The following is a 24844-nucleotide window of genomic DNA, read 5'->3' as shown; positions in this document are numbered from 1 at the left end:
CTGACTTGAGCATCGCTAATTGTGTTTGGAGGGGTAGTTTTTTGTAACCCTCGGTTATTTGGGTGTGTAATGCATCCCTTGTAGTTTGCAGGGTGAGGTCCTCCACAATTTGCGCATTTAGCTGGAGTGGATCTTGGTTTTGTGCACATGACTGTCTGGTGGCCCTTGCCACATTTTAAACATCTGTAATTTGCCTTGCAGAGTTTTTGGGCATGGCCAAACCTTTGGCACCTATGTCACTGTCCGCCATCGACTTCTTCCTTAGTGGTTCAGTAGAAATTCTGAGGCCACATATCGTTGTTAATTCATAAATCTCTTTCTGTGTCTTATCAATTTCTACGAGTATTAGTGGCATTGGTCTTTTATCTGCCCTGAGCATCCTGCTCACTTTCACTGGTGTAAGGTTCCGACTCATAAGATCAGTGGTGACTTCTTCACAGGTGACACCCTCGGTCACTCCGCGAAGCACAACCTTGAGATTTTTCTCGCTCGGTAAAGCAAAAGTATGATATGGGAGACTTTTGTTATCCATTAGTCTTGTCAGCTGTCTGTAGTCAGTGACTGAAGCTAGTTGGATTTTGACTTCTTCATCTTGATTTTTTGCCCAGGAATATGCAATTTTGTGTTCCCTAAGGGCTGTGGTGACAGTGGTCCATTTGTCCTTGTCCCTTAGTATTACTGGCGGAACCTTTTCAGTGTTCTTTGGGACTTCTAATGTACATGTGTCTTCATCCATCTGGTCTTCTATGATTCTTCTTCTTTTGTAAGAGTGCTCCCCTTGAGAGATGTTTTGACTGGGGGATTTTGGTGACAGAGCAGCAATGAGATCCTCTTGTGAGATCTCATTCTCCTCCTCCTCTCCATCATTAGAGTGAATGTACTCTTTTATTAATCCTGGCCAGTCAGTTTCTAATTTGCTTATTATAAGTTTGAGCACTTCTAGAGACTGCTCCTTGTTAAGGAACTGGATGTGATCTTTGATGTTGTCCATCTCAAAGTGGCGATTTCCTGCCAGCAGAGATGGGTTAAAAGCAGTATAATAATCCCGCAGGGCCGGGGGCCTGCCAGCAAAGTATCCTGTAGACCTAGACGGACTACTAGCAATATATGATCCCGCAGGGCTTGAAGCCTGCCAGCAAATGTCCTGTAAACTGAGTTATTCTACTAGCAAAATCTTCTTAGAACTTACTAATTTGGGAAAAGGAGTATCAATATCTCACTTGGCCACAGTTAGAAACCTACCTCCCTATAAAACCTTAATACCACCACTGGTCCTCATTGCGGGTGGGGCCTGCCGGCCATTTGACCTCTTGCACTTTTCGTGCAGAGGGGGAGACAGTAGGAATCACACTATGTTAGCACCAGTGCAATGTGAGATTACTGAGAAACCTTGTATGCAATGAAATCAGGCTCAGTCTAAAGTAACACGTCCGTTCTCAAATCAATCATTCACCTCCTTTCGAATTCACTAACCCAACCCGACACAAGAATGAAAGTAGTGTATTATTCTTATACTGTTCTTGCTGCTTAAGATTTCAATTTAAAACTTACATCAAGTGCAATACGTGACTGGCTATGGAGTCGAACATATAAAAGGAAGACAAGGATGAGGAATACGTGCAGCTTGTATTACATTGCTCATCATCACTGTATTCAGTCTCCAGTAAATTGTTTCCTGCTTCAGATTTGTCCTGTTGATAAGTTATTTCCGGAATTTTCTTTCTAAAAATATTTTGTTTAAAGTATGATAGTACTGATTTAGTCAGATTTAAGTCCAGCTCAGATGGAAGAATACTGTGTTCATAGATGGAGAAAACTATGTGCTAATCCTAACATTGACAAGTGTTTTGAAGTGAACATAAGTTGGCTACTGTCATAGACTGAACTGAGATGACATCTTTTCCTCCAGAGAATTCAAGTTTTGCTCATCAAAACAAACTCCTTGATGAAATATTTAACTGACAATTAGAATATTCATTCCCCTCTTAACTTGACATATTTCTTTGTTTCTATAGCAACACAAATTAATTCTTTCTTTGATTTCGTATAAATTAAATTACTATTTTAACTAATCCAGTTTTTAACATTTCAATTTCGAAATTCACTAAAAACAGATGGCAATTCAGATAATAAAAGAGTGACATTGTTTTTCTAAATCACATTTTATTTATTTACATCAGTGTAATGAGCAATTGAAAGGACTACCTGGTAACCAGTTGTTATGAAAAAAATTTGTCCTAATTGCAAACATACGAGTGCATAAAATGGTACTAAGGAATCTGGAACTGATAGTCAATATAAAAATTAATAATGGGAGGGATAACTTAAATTCTTGACATGAACTAATATTGGCTTGTAGATTTTTATTACTATATCGTTCGTTATAGTCTTTAATCATACTAATCTTACACATAATGAAGTAATTTATTACATAATTTTAATTTATTTATAATTGATTCGTCTCATGTTTCAGTTTATAAAAAGCATGGATTAAATCAAATTTAAGTATAGTGCAGACAGAGAATACTGTATATCCTTTGATTAGAGAGAACTGGATGCGAATCCTATGTAACGTTTATAAGAACTTTTGAAGCGAAACTGAGTTGAAAAGAGTGATATCAACTCTCCATGTCCTTCATAATACTCATTTATTCTGAATCTTCTCAAAGAAAAAAAAATATTCATCTTCAAATCATGAGTGTTATATATGTCATCACAGCAAACACTAAACGCATTTGGATATTAATATTTTTTATCATCTTAAATTTACAGTTTTTTTTTTTCCTCGGATAGTTTTCTTTACGTATTTCACCAAGAATTATCTTAAGAAATGGTCATAAATAAAACTATCTGACGGGGGGACAGTAAATTTGTGATTATTAACTTAACCGATATAGTGCTAATTAAAATATTTTCTTCTTGTTAAATTTATGAAATATATATATCAATGTAATGACACTTGTAATGACTGCGATGTCTTTATTTGAAGCATCTCACAATTTAATTTACTAATTCTTTATTCTATTTCTGCTCATTTTTATGTATTCTAAACGTTTATTTTTCTTTCCTTTTCCTCTTCAGCAGACAACTTCAGGCCGTACCTCTCATCATTCCAAAGTAACGATAGCACTGACTACATCAACGCCGTCTTTGTTGACGTAAGAAATGCTTTCAGAGCTTTTGCTTGTTCTGCCTAATTTAGATTGGTTCGTAGAAGTTTAGCATTTTTAATGACTGTATCCAACCACGCTATTACTTCGCAACACGTCCTTGAACTGTCCTGTAACTTGAGTTGATTTGTGTACCAGTGATATCATCTCTCTAGACAAACCCACTAAAGTGCTAGAATATAAACAAGAGCATTACAGAAATTTAATCTACTAAATTCATCTATCATTCATTCATTCCTTCTGAACAGCTAAATTTAGTGTTGTTATCATCTTAAAACTGTTGCACTTAATTATTTAGAAATAACGTTGTTAAATCTCTTTCCAGCTGGGTTTAGAGAAAATAAAAAAATACGTGTAATTTTAGTTTAAAGCAAAATTGATGTCTTTATGTCTTTCAAATAATATTAATTATTTCATATTTTAAATTGCCTGAGCAAGTCATATATTGTTAACTAGTATTTGGCGTGCGTGCGTGCGTGCGTGTGTGTGTGTTTAATGTTCTGTACCTAACAAATCTTTCAACGATGTCTTCTCATTTCATACTCATTCTTTTATGTACTTATTAAAAAAACGTATTTGAACTTCTGAACTATTAGAGATCGTCTGGCTAGCCTATTTCTAACTAAATTTCATACGCCACCTTCTTTTTGAGTGTGGTTGGTTCTTGCTCGCAGATCATTACGAATGAGTCAAGAAACAGACTGGATTACTTTTAAGAAGTCATTTTAAACTTTTCATTGGACAAGGAACTTGCTGGCCGTGTGCGTAGTGATCCCGCTCTCCAACCAACCAGCTGCGGGTTTGAATCCAGCCGCGTGCGTGGATGTTGATGAATTCATCTCCATTCGAGAATACCGTTCCAATTATTAAAAGTTCCATGTTTGGTGTGAAGAGCAGAGTTTCCGATTATATGAAATATCTAGCTATATATATATATATATATATATATATATATATATTTCACATAAATATATATATATATGACTTTCTATATATATATATATATATATATATGTAGAAGGTATTTTACCTTGGGTATAATAAATGTTAAAAATACCAAGCAATTTTAAACCTGGTTTTACTCCATTTCCCAAGTAAGCAAACAGACAAATAAGTCAAGTTTGCGCCTGCAAGTGATGCAAGTCTAGCTGATCCTACAGGTAGTGCAAGACCAAGGCAACTCGTGGTAAAAGTGGCATAAGCTCTGATCATTAATCTTAATATTTACCCTTAATGCCAAAACACATCTCCAAGCAGGGGATGCATGATGTTTTGTATTAAAGGCAAGGGGCCACTACCCAGACCGGTTTCGACCTTTATTGAGGTCTCGTCAGTGGGAGCTAGGCTAGAAATACCAAGATTTAGTAATACAGAGCTTATAAGTATTTTACCAGAACAAGTTGCCATAAGGTGTTTTAACCTTATTGAATAAAAATCTCTGGAGGAGATATAAATGTAGAAGGTATTTTAGTGTGTTTCCAATCAGAGATAGCTGGTCTAAACAAAACAATCAACGACCTTATATGGCATCAGCTGAAGAGAGTATGGCAAACTACTCCGCCTTTTCGTGTTCCTTTACCCCAATGCAATATATTATTTTCGGAAATACTATGTATTCTGCAGTCAATTTTCTTGAGTTGCGGGATTAAAAACCTAAATTCTCGGTAGTCCTACATGCCGTGTCAGAGATCGACTTAGTCGGGAACCTGAGTTTAAATCACATAATACAGCTTTTGTGGATTTCTTGCTATTGAGCAAGCTGATGTATGATATTGACGTATTTACCAATAAAAGCACTCTAAAAAATAAAATGTGTAAAAAAGAGCATGTAAAATATAACTAAAGAGCTGAATCGGAGTGGTGCTTATTTCTTTAAACGATTATGTTGGTTTAAGCACAAATACATCAAAATGAGCTTAGTTTTTTCAGTTTGTCAACAAGAAAATAACCTGTTTTAGAAGAAATTCATTCATCTGATATCAGGCAATCATTTGAACATGAATGATGAATATGAAGACCTTAATTCATGAATTCAACAATTTCCACTTTCAGTTGTACACTAAACATATTAAAGGTTTCGTTCCTTATTATAATGAGGGCTTCTGAGAGAGCTTTGTTAACTAAAATCTACCTAAGCAATCACCAACAAAAACTTCACGGTACTTTGATATAAAATGATTCCCAATCGTTTTTGCCTTTCATTCCCAAAGTAGAAGATACAGTAGGAACATTCTTGTCTGGTAAATGGTAAGTGTCACGCGATCGCGCGCACGCGTGTGTGTGTCCAATCGAGACATATACAATGGAGGGAAACCATTCAAATGTAGGCAAGATTCGAAGTGTGGTGTCCATATCCTTAGTATAATGAGTTTTTTGCCTGTTGTAATGGCACCACCTTCCTAATTATTGGACTGGATTAGGTCTTTCCGCACTTCAAGTACCGAAAGACCCAATTTAAACTCCAAAGAGCAAAGTCCCGGTTTTCTCTTTCTAATTTCGTCCAGCATCCATTAGAATAATGTTATTAGGGTTACGTCGGGCACCGTAAAGATATCCAACGTATATTCTTTAAAACACGCAGACTAATCTCTGGATAGTATATTGAATTCAACCAAATGGTAATGCTTTAATATTCCATGCAATTTATAACGGAATATAATGCATGACAAAATTTGGTGATGTATGGTCAATCAGCTCAAATAATAAATTGCCACGATTTAATTTATGATCGGCTACTCACCTTGTCTAATACTTTCTGCTCACAACCAGTGCTGAAAAAAATAAACAAAAACTAACGTAAAAGGGGTGATCATATAAAATTCATTTAAGCACGTTAACGCTACATAATCAACATTCAGCCTTTCCCACGATTTATACAAAATTCCTAGTTTTTCCTTTGCTCAAGTACACTGCCACAAACGTGCTAATCTTAATCCATCTTTGTAATAAGATTATTGAAGCTGGAATTTGCATTCTGGAATCCTTTATTACCAGCAGTATTCAATAATCAGTGCTGTGATTTTGATGGTCTCAGAGCGGTGAATTTTATCACCCGGTGTCTCATACTGAAATAACATGCAAAAGTTCCTTGTGCATACTATAGGCTTAAAACCTATCGTACTTTAATACAATGAATAGGATGCACACACAAAAATAAAGAAAAAAAAAACAGAAAAATGCTAAAGTATTTGTTGTTCGAGATATTACAAATATTACCTAGATTTCGTATCATTCTGTATTATTCTGAATGCATAATTTAAACCAAAGTGAGAATTGCTTGACAAGTTTCAGTAGAAATTGGAGACTAAATTTAAAAGTCCACCAGCCAGAGTGTGGCTGTCATGTCTGTACATACGAAGACAAGAACGAAAGACACTAATGTACTACAATACACCTAAAATATACCTAAATTAAAACTATATGCGTGCTAAATGATAACTATATGTGTAGCAGGCGCAGCAAATTACAACTATTCATTTTTCTGTGTTTCAGGGATTTTTGAGGTCCAAGGAATTTATTGTAACCGAGTGGCCAATGCAGCGAACTGTACCGGACATTTGGTCTTTAGTCTACGATCACGACTGTAATTCCGTCGTGGTTCTTTGTAATCCTCAGCCATCAAATGTAAGTATATTCGAAATGTAAATGATAATTAAGTCAAATGATATACCGTATACAGATATGTTATGGAGTTATCATGTTCCATTAATAGGTTGAAAATATCTTATTCAGATTAATACACTTCTGAAAGAACTCGGAATGAACAATTGACCTCGAACACAACATAGACGAGGTACGCCAACAAAAAACAGGGGGAGTGAGTGAATGAATCTTATTGCTTCACAGTTGAGTGAAAGGTGTTTCGTAGAATCTCCCTACTATCTTCCTTTCATGTTTCATGCGTCTGTCCTATCATTACTACTAATGATAGGGCGGTTAAGGTTATGTTTTTTGGACTAGTTTGCCTGTCTTGGGATGAAAACCTCCAGGAGGAAAAGCTCTCCTACTTAGCTAATCTCATATCTCCGTATAAGATCAGCTAACCCACCTTCTCTTGAAAAGAGCTATTAGACTCTTTTCATAAGTTAACCTTATTTAAGGATATTGGCCGCCTAGAAAATCAAAGAATGATTGTTATCCCTGGATAGTCTCAAAATTAAAGAGAGAGAAAAAACACGTTATTGACATATCTCTTCTATGTCTTATGTTTGAAAAATATTCTTTAGCACTGGATAAAGAACTCATGGCTAGTCCTGAGTTCTTTTTGTATATGGAATCATTGTACTCAAAATACCCAAACATTATGCAATGTTAAAATATGAGAGAATTTATCTTGTAGTAAAGTGAAAAGTTCTTCAATCGGCCTATCGGTAAATAAATCAGCTACATCAAAGCTCACTAAGGTATCCTGCTTATCAAGATCAATGTTATCGATGGCAGAAAGAAAGTGTTCAGAGTATTTTGTGAAAGTTGTCGACTGTTCTATCATTCCCTTTAACAATATGTTGTTAAATGTTAAGAAAAATTATATGTTGAAGAGTATAATCAATACGTTTAACAATCGGAGAGGCAGCTTCTTTGTCTGCTATCTGTTCCTTTTGTGAATTTTTGGCCATAAAGACGCAGGATGAGAGGACAGAGAGATTAATAATGCGATGCGAAAACTCTCTAATACTATCATAGTCTAGTACAGAGTACATATCCTTCTGGAGTCATATGACCTTGTTGCCATACCCATCCGCCTCAAAGACGAGTAAAGTATAATTCTTTCAAACTGCATCAAGTGACCAAAAATAATTGGGATGGCCTTGATCTGCTTAAGTCACAAATGACCTAGTTTAATTGCGAAATCTTTATATTTTGTAACTGTTTTTTCAAGTTCTTTACTGTTGATATTATTATTATTATTATTATTATTATTATTATTATTATTATTATTATTATTATTATTATTATTGAAAGACAATCTCTTCGTGAAAGGTTTGAGAATCTGCTGTATAGCTATAGCATGTTAGTTCAGTGACTGAACTTATGGTTATATGCTTATTTCTACTCGTTACGTTTTGTACTCATTTTAGGGGAATCGGTCTCTGCTCGCAGACTCTCGCTAATACCTTTATTCTTTACATACCCTTTCTTTTAAATTCTTTTTACATTCCTAACTGCATAGTTTCACTTATTTGAGTAGAGATGCGTATATCCTGGGACAACATGCATTTTTTATTGTATATAGCGATAACTAGACTAAGATATAGTAATAGTTTTTCCAAGTTAGTAAGAAGACAGAAGACGACAACCCCTAATTTTCCCTTTTTCTATCTAGAATCATCCTACATTCTGGCCGAATGAAAGAGAGAAGAGACGAAAATTTGGTACTGTTTTCACCATTGAAGTCGTTTCCTATAATCATTACCCAAATGTCAAATCTTGGATCTTCAGGATACTGAAGAAGGTAAATTTTAAACTATCTAGCATCATAACTTTATAAACTGCAATTGTGAAGGAGGAAATCAATCCAAATTATTTTGATTCAGATTTCCACAAAACTAACATTTCCATATGTTTTATCTAAATGGTTGTGCTGGATATGACGCCGCTAGTGATATTCAACTTTCGTAATGTTTCGTCCATATTCATGATTCACTATAAATGTTAAATGCATACTGTGAATCTGCATCTGCGCTGCACAATTGCGACAAATACGAAAACTTAAAATTCTATAGAAAATTAGCATAACGCTTGCACGTTTAATGTGGCTTAAGAAGCAGCACATGCATTAGTATCATAAATATGAATAGCTTATGGCTTTAAAAAACATATAGTTACATGAATGTACAATAATTGGTCAAAATTAGGTCAAAGCATTGTGTTCAAAAATTGTTTTCAAATTCTATTTGAAAACAATTCTTTATACACTTAAATAATATATATGTATATAGTTTTTTCTTTTTTGATATATTTTGAAATATTCATATAAATACGGCTCAGACTATTTTATATATACATATCTCAGATATTCTAATGTTTGAAGAGTTCTGATGTTATTTAAACCTAGGCGAAAAAGAAATTAGCAATGTAACTAAACTAGCAACTGAAGGAAATTTTATATATATATATATATCATCATCATCAGCAGCAGCAGCAGCAGCCATTGTCTATCCACTGCTGGATGAAGGCCGTTCCAAGATTACTCCAAAAACTCTCTGTCCATAGTACTCCTTTTCCACGTCACTCCTGCAAATCTGATGATATCATCATCCACCGTGATTTAGGTCGGCGTCGTGATCGTTTTTCCTCTCATGGAATCCAATCTAGTACTTCTTTTGTCCATCGCTGATCTTGTCTTCGAGCAATATACCCAGCCCATTGCCACTTCAGATGTTTCACTTTTCCTATGATGTCAGAGACTTCGGTTTGATTTCTTATCCATTTCTTTTGTGATCCAATCTTGTGATACCAAGCATACTTCTTTCCATACTAAATTGTGTTGTTCTTAATTTTTGAATTCCCTTTGCATTCAGTGTCCATGTTTCACAGCTATATGTCAGTATAGGAAGAATACACTGGTTAAAAACTTTTCTCTTCAGGCATAATGGTAGTTGGCTTTTGAATATTGAATGTAATTTTCCAAATGCTTTCCACCCAAGCATCGTGCGCCTTTTACTTTCATCCATGATATTTTGTTTCATTGATATCTGTTGTCCTAAGTATATGTAATGATCTACTTGTTTAATTTCTCATTATTAATTTTTATTATTTCTGGTTGGACATAGCTATTGAACATAACTTGGGTCTTCTTTAGGTTTATCTTTAGGCCTGCTGTTCTGCTAGCAATTTGGAGCTCATGGATACGAGTCTGTAATTCATGTGCAGTTGAAGTAAAGATAACTATATCATTTGCAAAGCGTAAATGGCCTAAATATCTTCTATTTATCTTCAGACCTTTCCCTTCCCAATCAAGAAGTTCGAATATTTCTTCTAGGAACGCTGTGAATAATTTTGGAGAAATTGTGTCGCCCTGTCTTATACCTCTCTGTATTCCAACAGTAGAGATGTTTCCATTGAAATGAAAACTGAAATGGAAATTGCTGCAGTGGCATTTGTTTGCTGATTTGATGGTTCTGATGTAGGGCTCCTCCACTTGTTGGTTTCGTAATACTTTAAGTATTGCACAAGTTTTAAGTGAATCAAAGGCTTTCTCATAGTCAATAAAACTAAGACATAGTGGTAATTGATATTCATTACACAGTTCAATAATCTACTGTATAACTTGAATATGATCCATTGTACTAAAGCCCCTTCGAAAGCCTGCCTGTTCTTTTGGTTGTCCAGAGTCGCACAAAGCCTATGAGCTAAGACTTTTATAAACACTTTGTAGACCACTGATAGTAGACTGATAGGTCGGTAGTTAGTCAAGTCTTCTATCTCACCTTTTTTTTTATGTATCAGAATTAGAGTGGCCTTCTTCCATGTTGTTGGTACATCAATTTTCTTCAAGCATAAAGTAAATAGTTTTGCTAAGAGTTTGCAGATTATTTCTCCACCTGTTTTTAGAAGTCAGCTATAACTCTATCCTCACCTGCAGTTTTCCCATTTTGGAAGCTTTGGATGCTCTGCATAACTTCTTCTGGTAGAATCTGTGGTACTTCAGCTGTGTCATAGTTGTCTTCTTCTTCATTTAATTCATCATCCTGATATAATATTGAGTAGAATTCTCCAATGCTTTTTGCTACAGCATATCTATCTCTGGTGAATGTCCCGGCTTGTAGTTTGACTGCAACCATCTGTTTGCTGTTCATCAATTGCTGTTTGGCTTTTTTGAGACTACGGTTGTTTTCAATTGTTTGTTATATGAATTTACAATTGAATTTTCTTATTTCTTCTGTGATACGTTTTCTGATTGTTTTTCACAATTCAGTGTATTCAATTTTATTCTGTAGGTTAATTGATTGTTTCATTTCTCTTCGTTTCTTCATAAGCTGTTTTGTTTCTTCAGAGATTTTGTCTTGTTTCTGTTCTGTGGTACCAGCTATTTCAAGTGAGGATTGTAAAGGGTTCTAGATATAATAATGTCTCTACTTTCTGATAGATCAGCATTGTCATATATAATAAGATGTTTAAATCTATTGTTTAGTTCGTGTTGGAATATATCTTTTTTAATGTTGAGTTTGTGTACATCTATGTTTTTTTTTATCTTCGAAACGTTTTCTTCTTTCTTTTTGGCAGTTTATTTGGATTTTTTTACGATGGTCACTTCCAACGTTGAAGGTGTTTATAACAGAGCAGTCTTGAAAGATGTTTTTCTTATTGCTGAGGATAAAGTCAATTTCACTAGTTTTTCCATTTAGACTTTTCCATGACCATTTTCTGTGTGTTTTTTTATTGAAAAAGGAATTCATTATGTATAGGTTTTCTTTTTTCTGCAAATTCTATTAATCTTGCTCCTCTGTCATCTCTCATGCCATATCCAAAAGTTCCCATTGAGCTTTCATCTGAATGCTGAATACCAATTGTAGCATTAAAGTCTCCCATCATAATTCTGAAATAATGTTTTCCTTTATTGTAGAGTTGGGAGAGATCATAATAGAAGGCTTCAATTTCTTCGTCAGTATGACTTATTGTTGGTGCATAGATTTGGACGATCTTAAGAGTGTATCTTTTCGAGATTTGAACAACTTGCTATTCGATCGGATACACTGTCAAATTCTATTATGATGTTCTTCAGTTTTTTGTTGATCAAGAATCCAACTCCACTGATTCTTTCCTTATCTTGGCCTCTATAATATAATGTCCCCATTTTTTAATCGAAGAATTTCTTCACCATTACGTCTGGCTTCGCACAGTCCAAGAATGTCCCAATTTAGTCGCTTTAGCTCTTCAGTTAGTTCAGTTAGCCGTACTTCACTGCTCAGAGTCCTACAGTTTAATGTTCCAAGGTCTAGTTTCCAATGGCAGCATGATCTGGTTATACCCAGGGATTCTTAGCACCCTCTGCCTTCATGTTAAACTGACTGCTGCCATAGTAACAATCAGGCCTCTGGGGAATGAGGGCCATTTTATTTCTGTCGGATTCACCTTGAAAAGTTAGGCCATAAATTCACCACGCTGGCCAAGTGCGGGTTGGTGAATGGCAATATTTTCACATGGGATCTCCAGTCCTAAAACCACTAGTCCACGGCTCTTTATTCAATATATTCAGAGCTGCCTGATATCCAATTGATGGTAGTCAGGATTCCCCCCACCCCATCCGCCACCTAGGGGACGCGCTCGGTAGCGCGTGGAAGCCCCGATATATATATATATTCTTATTATTATTATTATTATTCCTTCTCTCCTCGCGGTATCGAGGATTTTCTACATTTAACCGCTATCGTTTCTCCAGAATGAGGTCGTTTAGCGCTATACCTCCAGGTGTGTCCTATGTCTATAGTTGCGTGTTTTCACGGGGCCGGTTTGCCTGTTCTGGGGAGTTGGTGGTATGGCAACACAACGTGAACTCAGTGACTTCAAGAGGGGTGTCATCGTGGGCTGTAACATTGGTGGCATCCCAAATCAACGGTTGGCGATGTGATAAACAAATGGAGACGTTCCAGTTAGTATGCATCATTTGCAGCATGCTTCATCATTTGCAGCATGCTTCATCATTTGCAGCATGTTTCCCTTGCTGTAAGTTGGCCTAGTTTGGACAGACAGGAAGATCAGCGACTATCCAAATAAAAATAAAATCTTCTACAATCATGACTATGGTCAATTGGACCTTGCAGACCATGCTTTGGATACGGCTCATAGAATCAACTGGGAAAAGGCCACTGTGCTCCATCGCAGTAAATTAAGAATAGAAAGACTGGTTTTAGAATATGCAGCTTCTCTCAAATGTAAGAGTAATTTGAATAAATATGATTTCATAAAACACTAATACTTCTAGATCCTGGTTTACATCCCAGGCCTTTGTGTGCCACTGACACACACACACACGCATGGGCCCTGCCCCCCCCCCAAAGAAAAGGAAAAAACACTAGAAAACTTTCCAAAAATCTTTTCCTAATTAAAATTCATTTTTTATTTATGTTGTGTCGTGTCTTCTATTCTATACTTCTTATGAATTAGTGATCATTGAAGATGCTCAGTCATAGGTCGTAAGAGATGCGTAGTGTGTATTCTCAAATCGTCTACTCAACTCGCCCCCTCCTAAGATTAAATCCTGAGTGCGCTACTGGTGTGTGTTATGATACTCTATTATTTTTAATCCTTTCTTCGTGCTGTTTCGTTCCATTAAGCATCCAACATGATTTTTTGGTCTAAATAATTGGAGATTTTAACTCGAGTTATGGAATGGTTGAACTCGATCCGAACTCAGTAAATTCTATCGCAATAAATCTATATCAATCGATTTCTCTTAACTCGGAGAAGTCATACTTGTTATAAAACAAATGCATAAATATAAATCCTATAATATTTGAATAGCGGTGGCGAGAGGTCATAACCTCATTATGACCTTGAAAAAAGTAAAAATTTCTAGTTAGTTTTCTGTTTATAAACTCTTACTTAGTTATAAACCGAAAATCACCATAATTCATGTCCCTTGTCATTTTAAAACTTATTTTCATTATATTTCATTCAGTAAATTATAACATTTTATTCTTTAAGGTTGTGTCACTCACGGAACTGATGTCGGGCGTCAAAGCAGAACCAAAGACAACTCAGTTGTTCTGCATTACATGTTGGCCTCCAGGTCACAAAGTGCCTACTTCTACAAATTCGTTTGTAGAACTGATGAATATGGTAGAAAGGTGGAGACAAAGAACAACTTATGGACCTATTGTACTTGTCTCTGGGTATGTTTATCTGAGGGAGAAGGGAAATATTAGCTTTTATTCTTGAAAGATTATCATAAAATAAATACACATAAGCTACATTTATATGGAGTTTTAATTAATATTTTCAGCAACGATATTATTCTTTGTATTTACAAATAAATAGTAGAGGTTAAGATCAGCTTGCAATGATTTCTTCGTGCCTTCGGGAAGCGATAAACTGCAAAACAATTGCATATTATGAATCGGTTTTCATCAGCTTCAACTAGTGATGAAAAAGCACCATATGCTCATATGAACTGCATGTAGAATCTTTAGTACTGTTTTCAACTAGTCAAAAGTAACACTCTTAATTGTGAAGGTTGAGGATGCGGGTCTCGATGCTGCTGTTACCATTGGGATCCATTTGCAGTTAGTATTGAACTGCCCACTCAGATAGGGCTAAAACGGCTTCGTCTACTCCCTATACGGGGATAAAAAGGCGTTAGCTGATTTTTTTTTTTTTATTATTATTTACATTTCTGAGAGCGAGATACTACCAGTAGAGTGTCGGAAATCAGATGCGTTCTGTGCCAGCTGATCTTAATACTTACTATGTAGTACGATACAACTGTTACTCACTATAGACCTTATTTAATTACAGCAATGGAAGTAGTAGAGCGGGTGTATACTGTGCTGCCGCTATCACTATGGAACAGGCGATTGAACATGGGGAAGTGGATGTATTCACTGCCGCAAAAACTGTTCGAAGACACAGGCCACAGCTTATTGAAAATATGGTACGTTAATTGCAAATATACAACATTTTCACAAAAGCATGTCTATAATCTAAATACAACACACACGCGTGTATATATATATATATAATAATGTATATATATATATAGATAATAATGTATATATAGATAATAATGTATCCAGGAAATTAATTTTCTTCACTAACCCTCTATTCACGAAATGCTATTCAAAGTTCTCGAGATTACTGTAGACTCAATTTTCGAAAATATGTCACTTTTTTGAAAACTGATTATACCACTACTTCACACGTTTATCGTCAATTAGATTAGTCTGATTATATTTGTTAATTCGTTGGTCTAAATTCTCGTTGTTCATATGTATTACTGATTAACTTTTGCGCCATAAAACACACTGAGGTTTTTGTTGAAGCTTTGCAATCTTTAATAACGTCTGAATGCCTTGGACTCATGTGTATAGAGAACTCTGAGTATAGGAAGAAAAAATTTGCACCTAGTAATTTTTGCATTCGCAGTTGCGCGCTTATTAATTGGACAAAGATGATTCGGGATTTTGAGATCACGTTGTTGAATTATTCATAAAATATTAGTTATTTCCAACAAAGGTAAGGCTCGCTGTAAACAGTATTTCCAAAACTTACCATGCTTTAGTTAACCTCAGAGATAATAATTTTCTCTTATTTCTTTATATTTTGTCAACGTTAAAATGGTATCAGTAAACAAAAATAATAACAATAAATGAATGAATAAATAAATAAATAAATTTGCATTAATTCCCTGTAATTTTATGTAATCCCTTCAACATTCTCGTTCCTTATATTATATTTCTTTATAACTGTGCCAAGCCGAACAACTTTGAGCTCTTTTGTATAGATTGTCACAAATGTAATGCTCGAAATAATCTACATAATATAAACAGAGAATGCGTGAATATAGTAACTTACGATAACTGCTGCTCTGTGCTAATCATTGAACTTCTGTAGGATTAGTGAGACAATTAACATTCATTCTCTTCCAAATTTACACATTTTATTTCATAGGTAAACTGATTAAGAAATTTATTAATGAACGTTAATGGTGTATTTGTAATAAATATTTGTGGATTTCTTTCATCTTCTCCATTATACAATGAAAATATATTAATATCCATATATTGGATATTATTCTCGATCATTTTGTCGGAATGTAGTATCTAAACGATCAAGAATCTGTCTTAAGGCAGCTATCTTAAAGTCACTATTTGCGATCGTTGCTAAAATAACTGTGCATGAACGGCTTGTGTATACATAAGTTCACTGAGTAAGAGATGAATATTTTCTAGACTTTTTCAACCGACGTTCGGTCATTCTTAGCTAGAGGAAGATGATGCTAGAGATACTGCTCAGCTAGAAAGAGATGTTGCTCAGCTAACAGGGAGATATGCAAATATTTGGCAAAGAGAGCTAATTTTTGCCTGTTTTTTACTAATTATTTGCACAACAGGAAATTCTTAATGCATATATTCATAGTACTGGCTATAAAAGTAATTTTACATTTCATTTTAGACATAAAGGATATGTTTATTAATTCTAAAATTTTTGTTTTATTGCAGACGGAATATAAATATTGCTATGATCTTCTTCTCCATTATACAATGAACTATCTGAATAAAGAACAATAACTGAACATCAAGGAAGTTCTTTGAAAATGTCTCTTTGATATACAGATGGACATGAATGTCCAGAAAATGTCTCATGAAGATGAATGCCTCATCATTTCAAGTTTCATTGGCGAATGTATCATTACTCGCCAATCCACTCACTTCTGAATATCAAGTTCATCAATATTTGGTACTTGAAGATCAATTTTTTTCTGGAATATTTGACTCAAGTGAGAGTAAGGTTTCGACTGAAATGTAATGCAATTACATTATCCTTTTTCACTTGAACGTATCAAGTCACGAAGCGCTTGAGCGAAGAAATATCATAAGTATGAGAAGTCAACTAAAGTCATTCTAATGCTGAATTCAAATGAATGTGTAGAAAACAAATATTGCTTTAAAAATTTCGAAAGATACTATTTATTAGCGACAATTTTATTACCGTTTAGTCATGTATTTCATGCCGACACATTGTAATTATGAAATTTAACTTAGTAATTAGCTTATTTAAATTGGCTATTGATCGTATCGAGATTCTAAAATATGTGCATTTGGGTTCATTTCAAAGTAATCTGAAGAAAGAGGAATATAATTTTGTAATCTTTGTTTCTCTCTATATAAAGCAGATTTCCCAAAGTTTATTTTTCTGAATAGCCTTTATCTTCTTTCTTTGCTTCATTCACATTTTTCATCTTCATTTTTTCATCATCCTCTTTTCTCCCCCCTTTCGCCATTGTCTTCATCATCATTGTGATTGAATTTTAGTTTGTTTATTAGTTATTAAGTCTGCTTTAATAGCACAGCAGTAGTAGTGGAATGATTTAAAAGCATATTGTCTGACAGACAGTCAGTTTCAGTCTCATATCTTGAAGTTCTAGACAGATATTCATGAAATTTAATATTCTGAATGTTACCCCACTTCGTCAATAAAGTTAAACTATGGTTTGAAATTCGCAGTTTATAACGATATAAATGAGTTCTTCAATCCCATAGGATTTTGAACAAAAGTATAAAATATCTTATGATTTCGTGCGTTATCAATCATTTACATCTTCAATTTTACATGGGGACTTTAAAAATTGCTCATATCTAATTATTCATATCATCAGTATTATATGTATAAAGAACGTTTTGTAAAAAGTTTATTCCATTTAAGAGTGCACTTTCCTTTATTTTTTTTAATCATCTATTTAATTTTATATGGTTATTTTTTCTCATAATACCTCTTTTAGGTTTTATAAATATATGAAGAAACAATTTAGTTTGCTTTTTAGCAAATTTTTATTTAAATTTTACCTTAATTCCTTTCTATACTAATGAAATTAATGTTTATAATTCCCTCCATTAAGGATGTAATTTTTCTGATAATAAAAGAATATGGAGAATTTTAAAAAATTTACTCCTTTCTTAAGTGTTCGTATCACATCTACCATGATTGCCCAGCTTTTGCTATTTTTTCATCATTTAAGAATTATGAAATATTCCCCATGTACGTTGTTGTAATTTTCAAAAGTAATCCTTCCAAAAGTTTTCAAACTATTCCAAATGATAATTACTATTTTAATTACCATTAAAACTGCAACAGATATTTCCTTTGTTCATCTCTGTTTTACTGCTTTGAACATATATTGCTCTTTTTGTATTGCTTATTTTAACAAGCAATAATGACTTTCAAGTTATTATACAGTTTCCGAAACTCCTTCTTTTTAATGTATTCTGTCGTGCTTGAACTGTTAAGTTATGCTTGTTCATGCAGTAACCTCACAATTGTGCTTTATATTTAACCGGTGAACCCAAATAGCATGCTTTATAAAATTTATTAATTTTACAAGTGTTTCGTTCTGATATTGTAGAAGAAATTTAAAATTCCAAAATTGAAAATGAATGTACAATAAATTAACGACTGAAGAACAATGACCAAAACATGCATGTGAATGACATTTAAGGCATAACCGAACTAACTGCATAATCGGTTTGGGCTTCTCACTAAATGGAAATATCGCTGCTCAAGAAGAAAAGTACAGGGCAAATGCCTAAGCGTGTATTTCTGTGAATTGTTAAGTTTTTATAAAACTGATAGAGTCTAGTGTTTGCCCTTTCGAAAACTGTTAAATAACCTCGCAAAGTACGTCATTAATGTTCGTACAGTAAGTGTTCCACAGGAATACTAAATTTGCCACTATCCTGTAACATTCCTTTTTATCCTTTTTTGCCTTTTGTTGTTATTGTACTGCAAGCACAAATGTTTCATATAAACCTAATGAGAATATTTGTTTATGGATCTCAGAATTTTTTGAAGAAGTTCAAGACTTTAAAAGAAGTTACTTCTATTAAATTAGAGTAAGTGATTGTGATGACACAGTAGATACACTTATATGTACAGATTTAAAAAGACATTTACAAGCACGTCACTGCTGTATATTTAGCTTTTTGATGCACATTAACTTTTTCAATATTCACACTATGAGTGGACAAGATAAGAATTAGTATTTTTCACTGAAAATACACAAATAATCATTTTAACACGCCGTTTATATAAGTAAAAATTTTTGCTTCCAGAGCTAATAGGCCTGCTTTGTTTAATGGAAAAAAAAAAAGTCTTTGTAAACTTATTATATGATGATATATCATAATGCCTTAAAAATAGAATCAACTTGCAGTGAAATTTGACTATTTTTCAATTCAAACTCACCTACTAAATTTTTAGAGAGTACTTAAAAAAAAAAAAATTCGTATAGTCTATTTTGTCTGTTGGAGTAAACTAAGGGACAGTATATACAAAGATAGACTCAAGCTTTTTTAAAATTTCAGAACTTCCTAAAAAAACAGATACATTTTCAAATACTTAAATCATTTTATAAACAACCTATTGAAAACGAGATGATTTTTACAGAATTGTAGAAATGAGGAGGAAGTTCAGAATATATACATATGCTTCCATTTTAAAATATTTTGTCAATTTATGAAATAAAAATACAACACTTATATGGCTCTGTAAATAACATATTTTCATAGTAAATCTGAATATTATATAAATAATCCAGTATCTTAAAAAATTAACAAACACTTACCAAAGTAAGAGAATTTAACATTTAATTAATTAAAATCATTTGACAACAAAAATATTAAATAATTTTCTTCGAGATACTTGTAGCAATATTGCTTGTCATTTTAAATATTTAAATGTTTCCTTCTCTTAGAATGTTTGCCTTTACTTCGTAAGTTATTTTATAAAAACCCACATATTCCCCAACATGGTAGGATTATTACAATTTTATGCATCTCTGCAACACTTAATACTCATTCGGAAAGGAAGGGGGGGAGCCTAGGTAAATGAATAAATTTAATACATTTCATACTGAAGTATTTAAGGTGTAAGATGAATCTGCTTTGGTATGTCTTCCTCCTTGTTAAATCTGTATAGGGACAATTGAACAGATCAGTTGCCAAATGTGAATCCAGTTTTGTTTTATGTGTAAACTTGAATATTTTATGCTATTTAGCTAACGTTATAATTAAAACTTGGATAGAAATAAACAACCATGTATCTGTTTTTGCTGACTTGTTTCCCGAAGAAATTTTATGGGATGTCTTGTAACATTCATCATACAACCTAAAATTGCAAATAAGACGTGACCAGCATATATAGAAGTGGATATTTTTTACTCGTCGTGCTTATGGAATTACATGGCAGAGGAACGAAAGATAGAGAGTTTGCGGGGAAGGAAATTAAAGCCTACAGTATCGAACTAAAAATTTAAAATTCCCTTATGAAATAAATTTAATAGTAATCATACATAAAAATAAACATTAAACACACGGAAATAAAATTATGGGAGGCATTCGTTGAAAACATAGGTGTGTTAATAAATAAATAAATAACACCTTATTGATGATTCATGAAGAAAATACATTTTCATGTACTTTTTAAAATTTTAAATGTAACTTATTCAAAAAATAGGAGGGGGGGATTCCTATGCAACCTTTGTAGCAACATCTGTTTCCTTAATGTAAGAAAACAGATAAGTTTATCTGAAAGGCTAAAAGGGGTTTTGCCTGCTTCCTTTGAGGAATAAGAAGACATTATATTATATTACCAGTTGCCGAAAAAAAAAAAACACGTTGAACTCATCCCATTTCAAACAATAATACTAATTAGTGTTTAGGATCACGATATAGCAGCAGTTGCTTACCATTCCTCTCCCCTCCTACCGATGTCTTCGAAATCACATGTAGCCATGAGCCTCATCTATCGACGATGAAAGGATAGAGCTATCTATTGATGTCTAAAAGTTGGTTAAGGCTAAAAGAAGGTTCATTTACTTCCTTGCAACATTAGGGGATTTATTTCTTTATTATTTTTATTGTAAAAAGTCCAAAAGTGTTTCTCCCAAACCAAGTATTGTACATAAAACAAAGCTCACGATGATCTGCAACTGAATTCATTAAATATTCACTTGGATTTAACAAAAAGATAGTTACAACTTATAAACAGTATTAGTTCGGAAGTTTACATAAAAACACATAACTTAATTTTGCTAAGCTAGAATTTTTCAATCTACAATTTCTTCTCTATAGTATACTTAAATTCCAAATATCAAATTAAAATAATATACGGACAAATGTGCGTGCGTGCGTGCGTGCGTGCGTGCGTGTGTGTGTGTGTGTGTAAGTTCAAAGTTTGAACTTTGTTCTAATAAACAATATTATTTATAATCTTAATTGTATTATTTAAAATTATCAGTATTTCAAACAGCTTCAACTACAAAATGGAATTTAAAATAAAACTCGAAAATATTTGAGAATATGTTTTCATATCTTTGATAATGTAATATTCCGTCGATTAAAATCGTACAACTACGCCTAATCTAATCTACTTATTATAACTTGCTTTTAGGCAATTAAATAATTTGTGCCGGTCTCTATTATTGCAACAGATCATGCTTAATATATCATCAACCACAAAATAGGTACCTGATTTTGAGAATATACATTTTATGGTAAGGAAAATGCCTTAGGCTGAAATGAAACGTCTGAGATTCGAAAAGTGCTGAACTAGAAAAACTTTGTCTATGACTTCCTACCCTTACATTACTAATGATGTGAAGTTAGGTAGTTGTAGAAGTCTCTGCAGTGCTCCTTATTTTTTAGCCCATCTAAACTGGTAAATAGTCTCTTTTGCGAAAGTCCAACTCATAGTCCTTTAATTTAATTATTTATAATATAGGCTGGTTTTTAATTTCAAATGCGTTAACAGAAAGTTGAAAGTTTAGTTGAAGGATAACTAGCGATATGTCTGGCATGTCATCGACAACATATCATAATAACAAATTGGTTAATAACCGTTTAGCTGTTGTTTCGCTGAAATGCATGTGAAAAGAATTCAGACAGAAAGTAATACTGACTGATTATAATATTATATTTTCTAATGTGGTGGAAGCAACTGAAATGATAATCGACAGGTGCAAAAGAAGAAACATATTCTAAAATTTTCCGTTTAAAAAAATGCAACAAGAACTTTAAATATTAGAAATAACAGTAATTGTTGTGAGATTGATAGGAATATGTTTCTTTAAAGCTCATTTTTTTTTACCAAAACAAACTACTTAATTATTTTTGTATTGTTTATTAGCGTAGAAATTTAGTCTAATTCATATAAAAATGTTATATTCTCAGAAATAATACCGAATATTAAATTCTTTTATAATGTATCCTCTTACACTTCATCCATACACTTCGTAATAGCACATAACTTCTCAAATCCCATATTGTTAAAGAAGTTAAAAATCTGCCATTTATTTAAAGAAAATCGCACTTTTCGAAAAGGGCTGATGAACAGTTTTTTTCCTGTTTACAGAAAATTGCAAGGCTTTTTTTTATAATAATGGAAATTCCCCTTTGTTCCATCCTATAGGCCAAAAGTTGTTTTATTAATTTAAAATTTATTATATTAGAAAGAGATTTGACATACCTGGGGATGTTTTTTTTTTTCTTTTTCAACGTAGAAACAACATATTACTTAGTATAGGACTTGAAACAGTGTGATTGGGGGAGGGGATGTGGAAGGTGAAGAACCCATAAGTGAAAGCGGAAATAACATCTCAATAAAACCAATAACGAAGATGATGAACAAGTATATGTATAATAATAAAAACTTAATTTTTAGCCTATAAGTTGGAATACAGGGGAAGCTTAATTAGCATAAACGCTTGCTATTTTCTGTTTATCTACTATTAGGAGCTACCAGAATATTTCAGAATATCCAAAATATGTAACGCCATTTTTCGGATAATTTTAGTCCTATCTCATTACCTTTGTCTCATAAAGTTCTGTATATGATATAATGGACCTTCTGCTTATATCACAAAAAGAATGATTTTCCTTTTCCCCATAAGTGTTACGCAATTTAAGGGAAAGCTCAAACATCAGCCAATCACATAGGCCAGCCTAGTTATTTATATAAACTTTAATGCATGATATAAATTATTTTTGATTTTCGCATTGATTTTTATACATAACTGTACGAATGTAGAAATCTGGGGGGAAAGCATGTGTGTGTGTGTGTGCGCGCGCGCGCGCGCGTTACGCGCAGATTATGAAATTGCACAATTCAGGGAATGCGCAACATTTTTGCTCATTCCATGAACTGTATAATGCCCTTGTATAGTTCGTGGAATGTGTAGAAGTTTGCACAATTCATGAAATGAGCAGAAAACGTAATGCTCGTTTCAAGAATTGTGCAAAATTCTACACATTCCACGAACTGTACAAGCGCGTTATACAGTTCATGGATTGTGTGATTTCATAATTTGCGCGTAACACACACACACACACATATATATATATATATATATATATATGAGTGGAATGCTTTGCCAGATGAGGTAGTTATTACACAGGCATAGAATCATTTTAGGGTGAGATATGAGATTTTAACTATTATTCCTGTTAGATTGCTTCTTACCGTTACCTTCCATGATGAGTCTTGACTCCATGCTTATAAAAATAATATTTTTATAAACGAATAGGACCAGAGCAAAATAAAACAGTCGTGCAAGAAGCAATATGTAATCAAGATATTAGGTTTTCATTTCCCGAATACTGTTTGATTTTATTTTAAATGTAACATAGCACTTACTGAAAGTTAAAACTAACTGGTTTATGGGAGGTACTGGTTCAAAGTATTAAAAACAAAAAGTCAATAGTGACCGGCACAAGAAGTATTTGGTTAAAAATAAGATCTTTAGCTATCTCATTTGGACTTGAAACTGACTCTGGTTGAAATGTATAGTTTAGTACCACTTGCAGTAAGGCAACACTGTTACGTTATTATGACTATCAACTTTCACGTGCTAAAATATTATTTCTACGGTTTATGCTTGTCTTGTAAACGTCTAATCTTCTATGAATATAAACTACAGACACACACAAAAAAAATCAGTTTTAAAGAAATCGAACTGATTTATATTTTATAATTGATAACTGTAATTTATGGCTTGTCTTTGTCCTCAAAGCATAGGTTAATCGTAAATAAAAACATGATACATAAAAATACTAATGAACACCGAAAATAATTTATATTAATGCGATAATTTTAGTGTTTTGTTATGACTGTTTTTGACCTCGATTAAGATTTATTTTACCTATCCATTGTCTTTATTTCCTAAGTCATACAGGACTGTTTTTATTATTTTTTTAATGAACAAACCACATACTGCAAGTTTTATTTGTTAAAAGCTGGATAAAATCAGCTGATTAAAAATTTTGAATATATGTTTAACAGCGGATGCTCTTACGAAGTGCGTCAAAATTAAAGAGAAAAGTTAAAAATGCACTCTTTTTGCTCAACGTTTATATTATAAGAATTAGTTAGAGAATATTAGACTATAGATTTATACAAATAATAATTATAGGAAAATATCGCGCTTTTGAGATATTATGTGGCACAGAAAGAACATTAACCTATGCCCTAAGCTTCCAGCCTATGTTATGAACGACTATGTCCACACATTTACGTTAAATATGATACCCTGAACTCAATAAATCTATTAAATTTACCGAAACTGAAATTAAAAACAAAAACATATATTATACATGATTAATCCAGTTTGCATGTACTAATAATCCCAAAAATAAACAACTTTCTCAATGAAAAAAAAAAAATACTGTGATATTTATTTTGTTCCAAATTTACTAAATAAATTGTCTCTATGTATTAGAAAATGGGATATAGAAATGTTTCTCAAAATTATGAAATAATTTCCTATCCATATTTTGTACGTTAAACAATTCCTGTAAGTGACCTGTAAATTATGTATTATTTATGTGAAGTTGTACAACCGTTTTTCATGTGCCACCTAATTTGGATAGTTTTGTGCAATAAATACTTTTGAATCATGTGTTGTGTATTAACTGTACAAATGTTTGACATCTTAACATTTGATTTTATGTTACATAAATAACTTT

General features: G+C 33.2%; 1 protein-coding gene and 1 long non-coding RNA gene across 2 annotated transcripts in view; one reads left to right on the top strand and one right to left on the bottom strand.

Annotated features, from left to right (window-relative positions):
* The window catches only part of LOC150108671 (receptor-type tyrosine-protein phosphatase kappa-like), a 381085-nt gene extending 356310 nt beyond the window's left edge, over positions 1–24775 (top strand). Inside the window, exons 11-16 of the mRNA XM_090390918.1 lie at positions 3082–3158; positions 6663–6794; positions 8494–8622; positions 13818–14005; positions 14628–14763; positions 16331–24775. Of these exons, the coding sequence (XP_090247044.1) occupies positions 3082–3158; positions 6663–6794; positions 8494–8622; positions 13818–14005; positions 14628–14763; positions 16331–16399 (731 nt within the window). The 3' untranslated portion in view covers positions 16400–24775. The remainder of the gene's footprint in view (positions 1–3081; positions 3159–6662; positions 6795–8493; positions 8623–13817; positions 14006–14627; positions 14764–16330) is intronic.
* Positions 1–24844, bottom strand: part of LOC150108669 (uncharacterized) — a 114957-nt gene that overhangs the window by 40419 nt on the left and 49694 nt on the right. The gene's annotated exons all lie outside the window — the stretch shown is intronic.

The sequence above is a fragment of the Typopeltis vanoorti genome, chromosome 3, assembly GCF_054136105.1.
Source record: "Typopeltis vanoorti isolate ZY-2024b chromosome 3, IOZ_Tvanoo_1.0, whole genome shotgun sequence".
In the NCBI taxonomy this organism is placed as follows: domain Eukaryota; kingdom Metazoa; phylum Arthropoda; class Arachnida; order Uropygi; family Thelyphonidae; genus Typopeltis; species Typopeltis vanoorti.
This window is presented reverse-complemented; position numbering and strand designations above follow the sequence as displayed.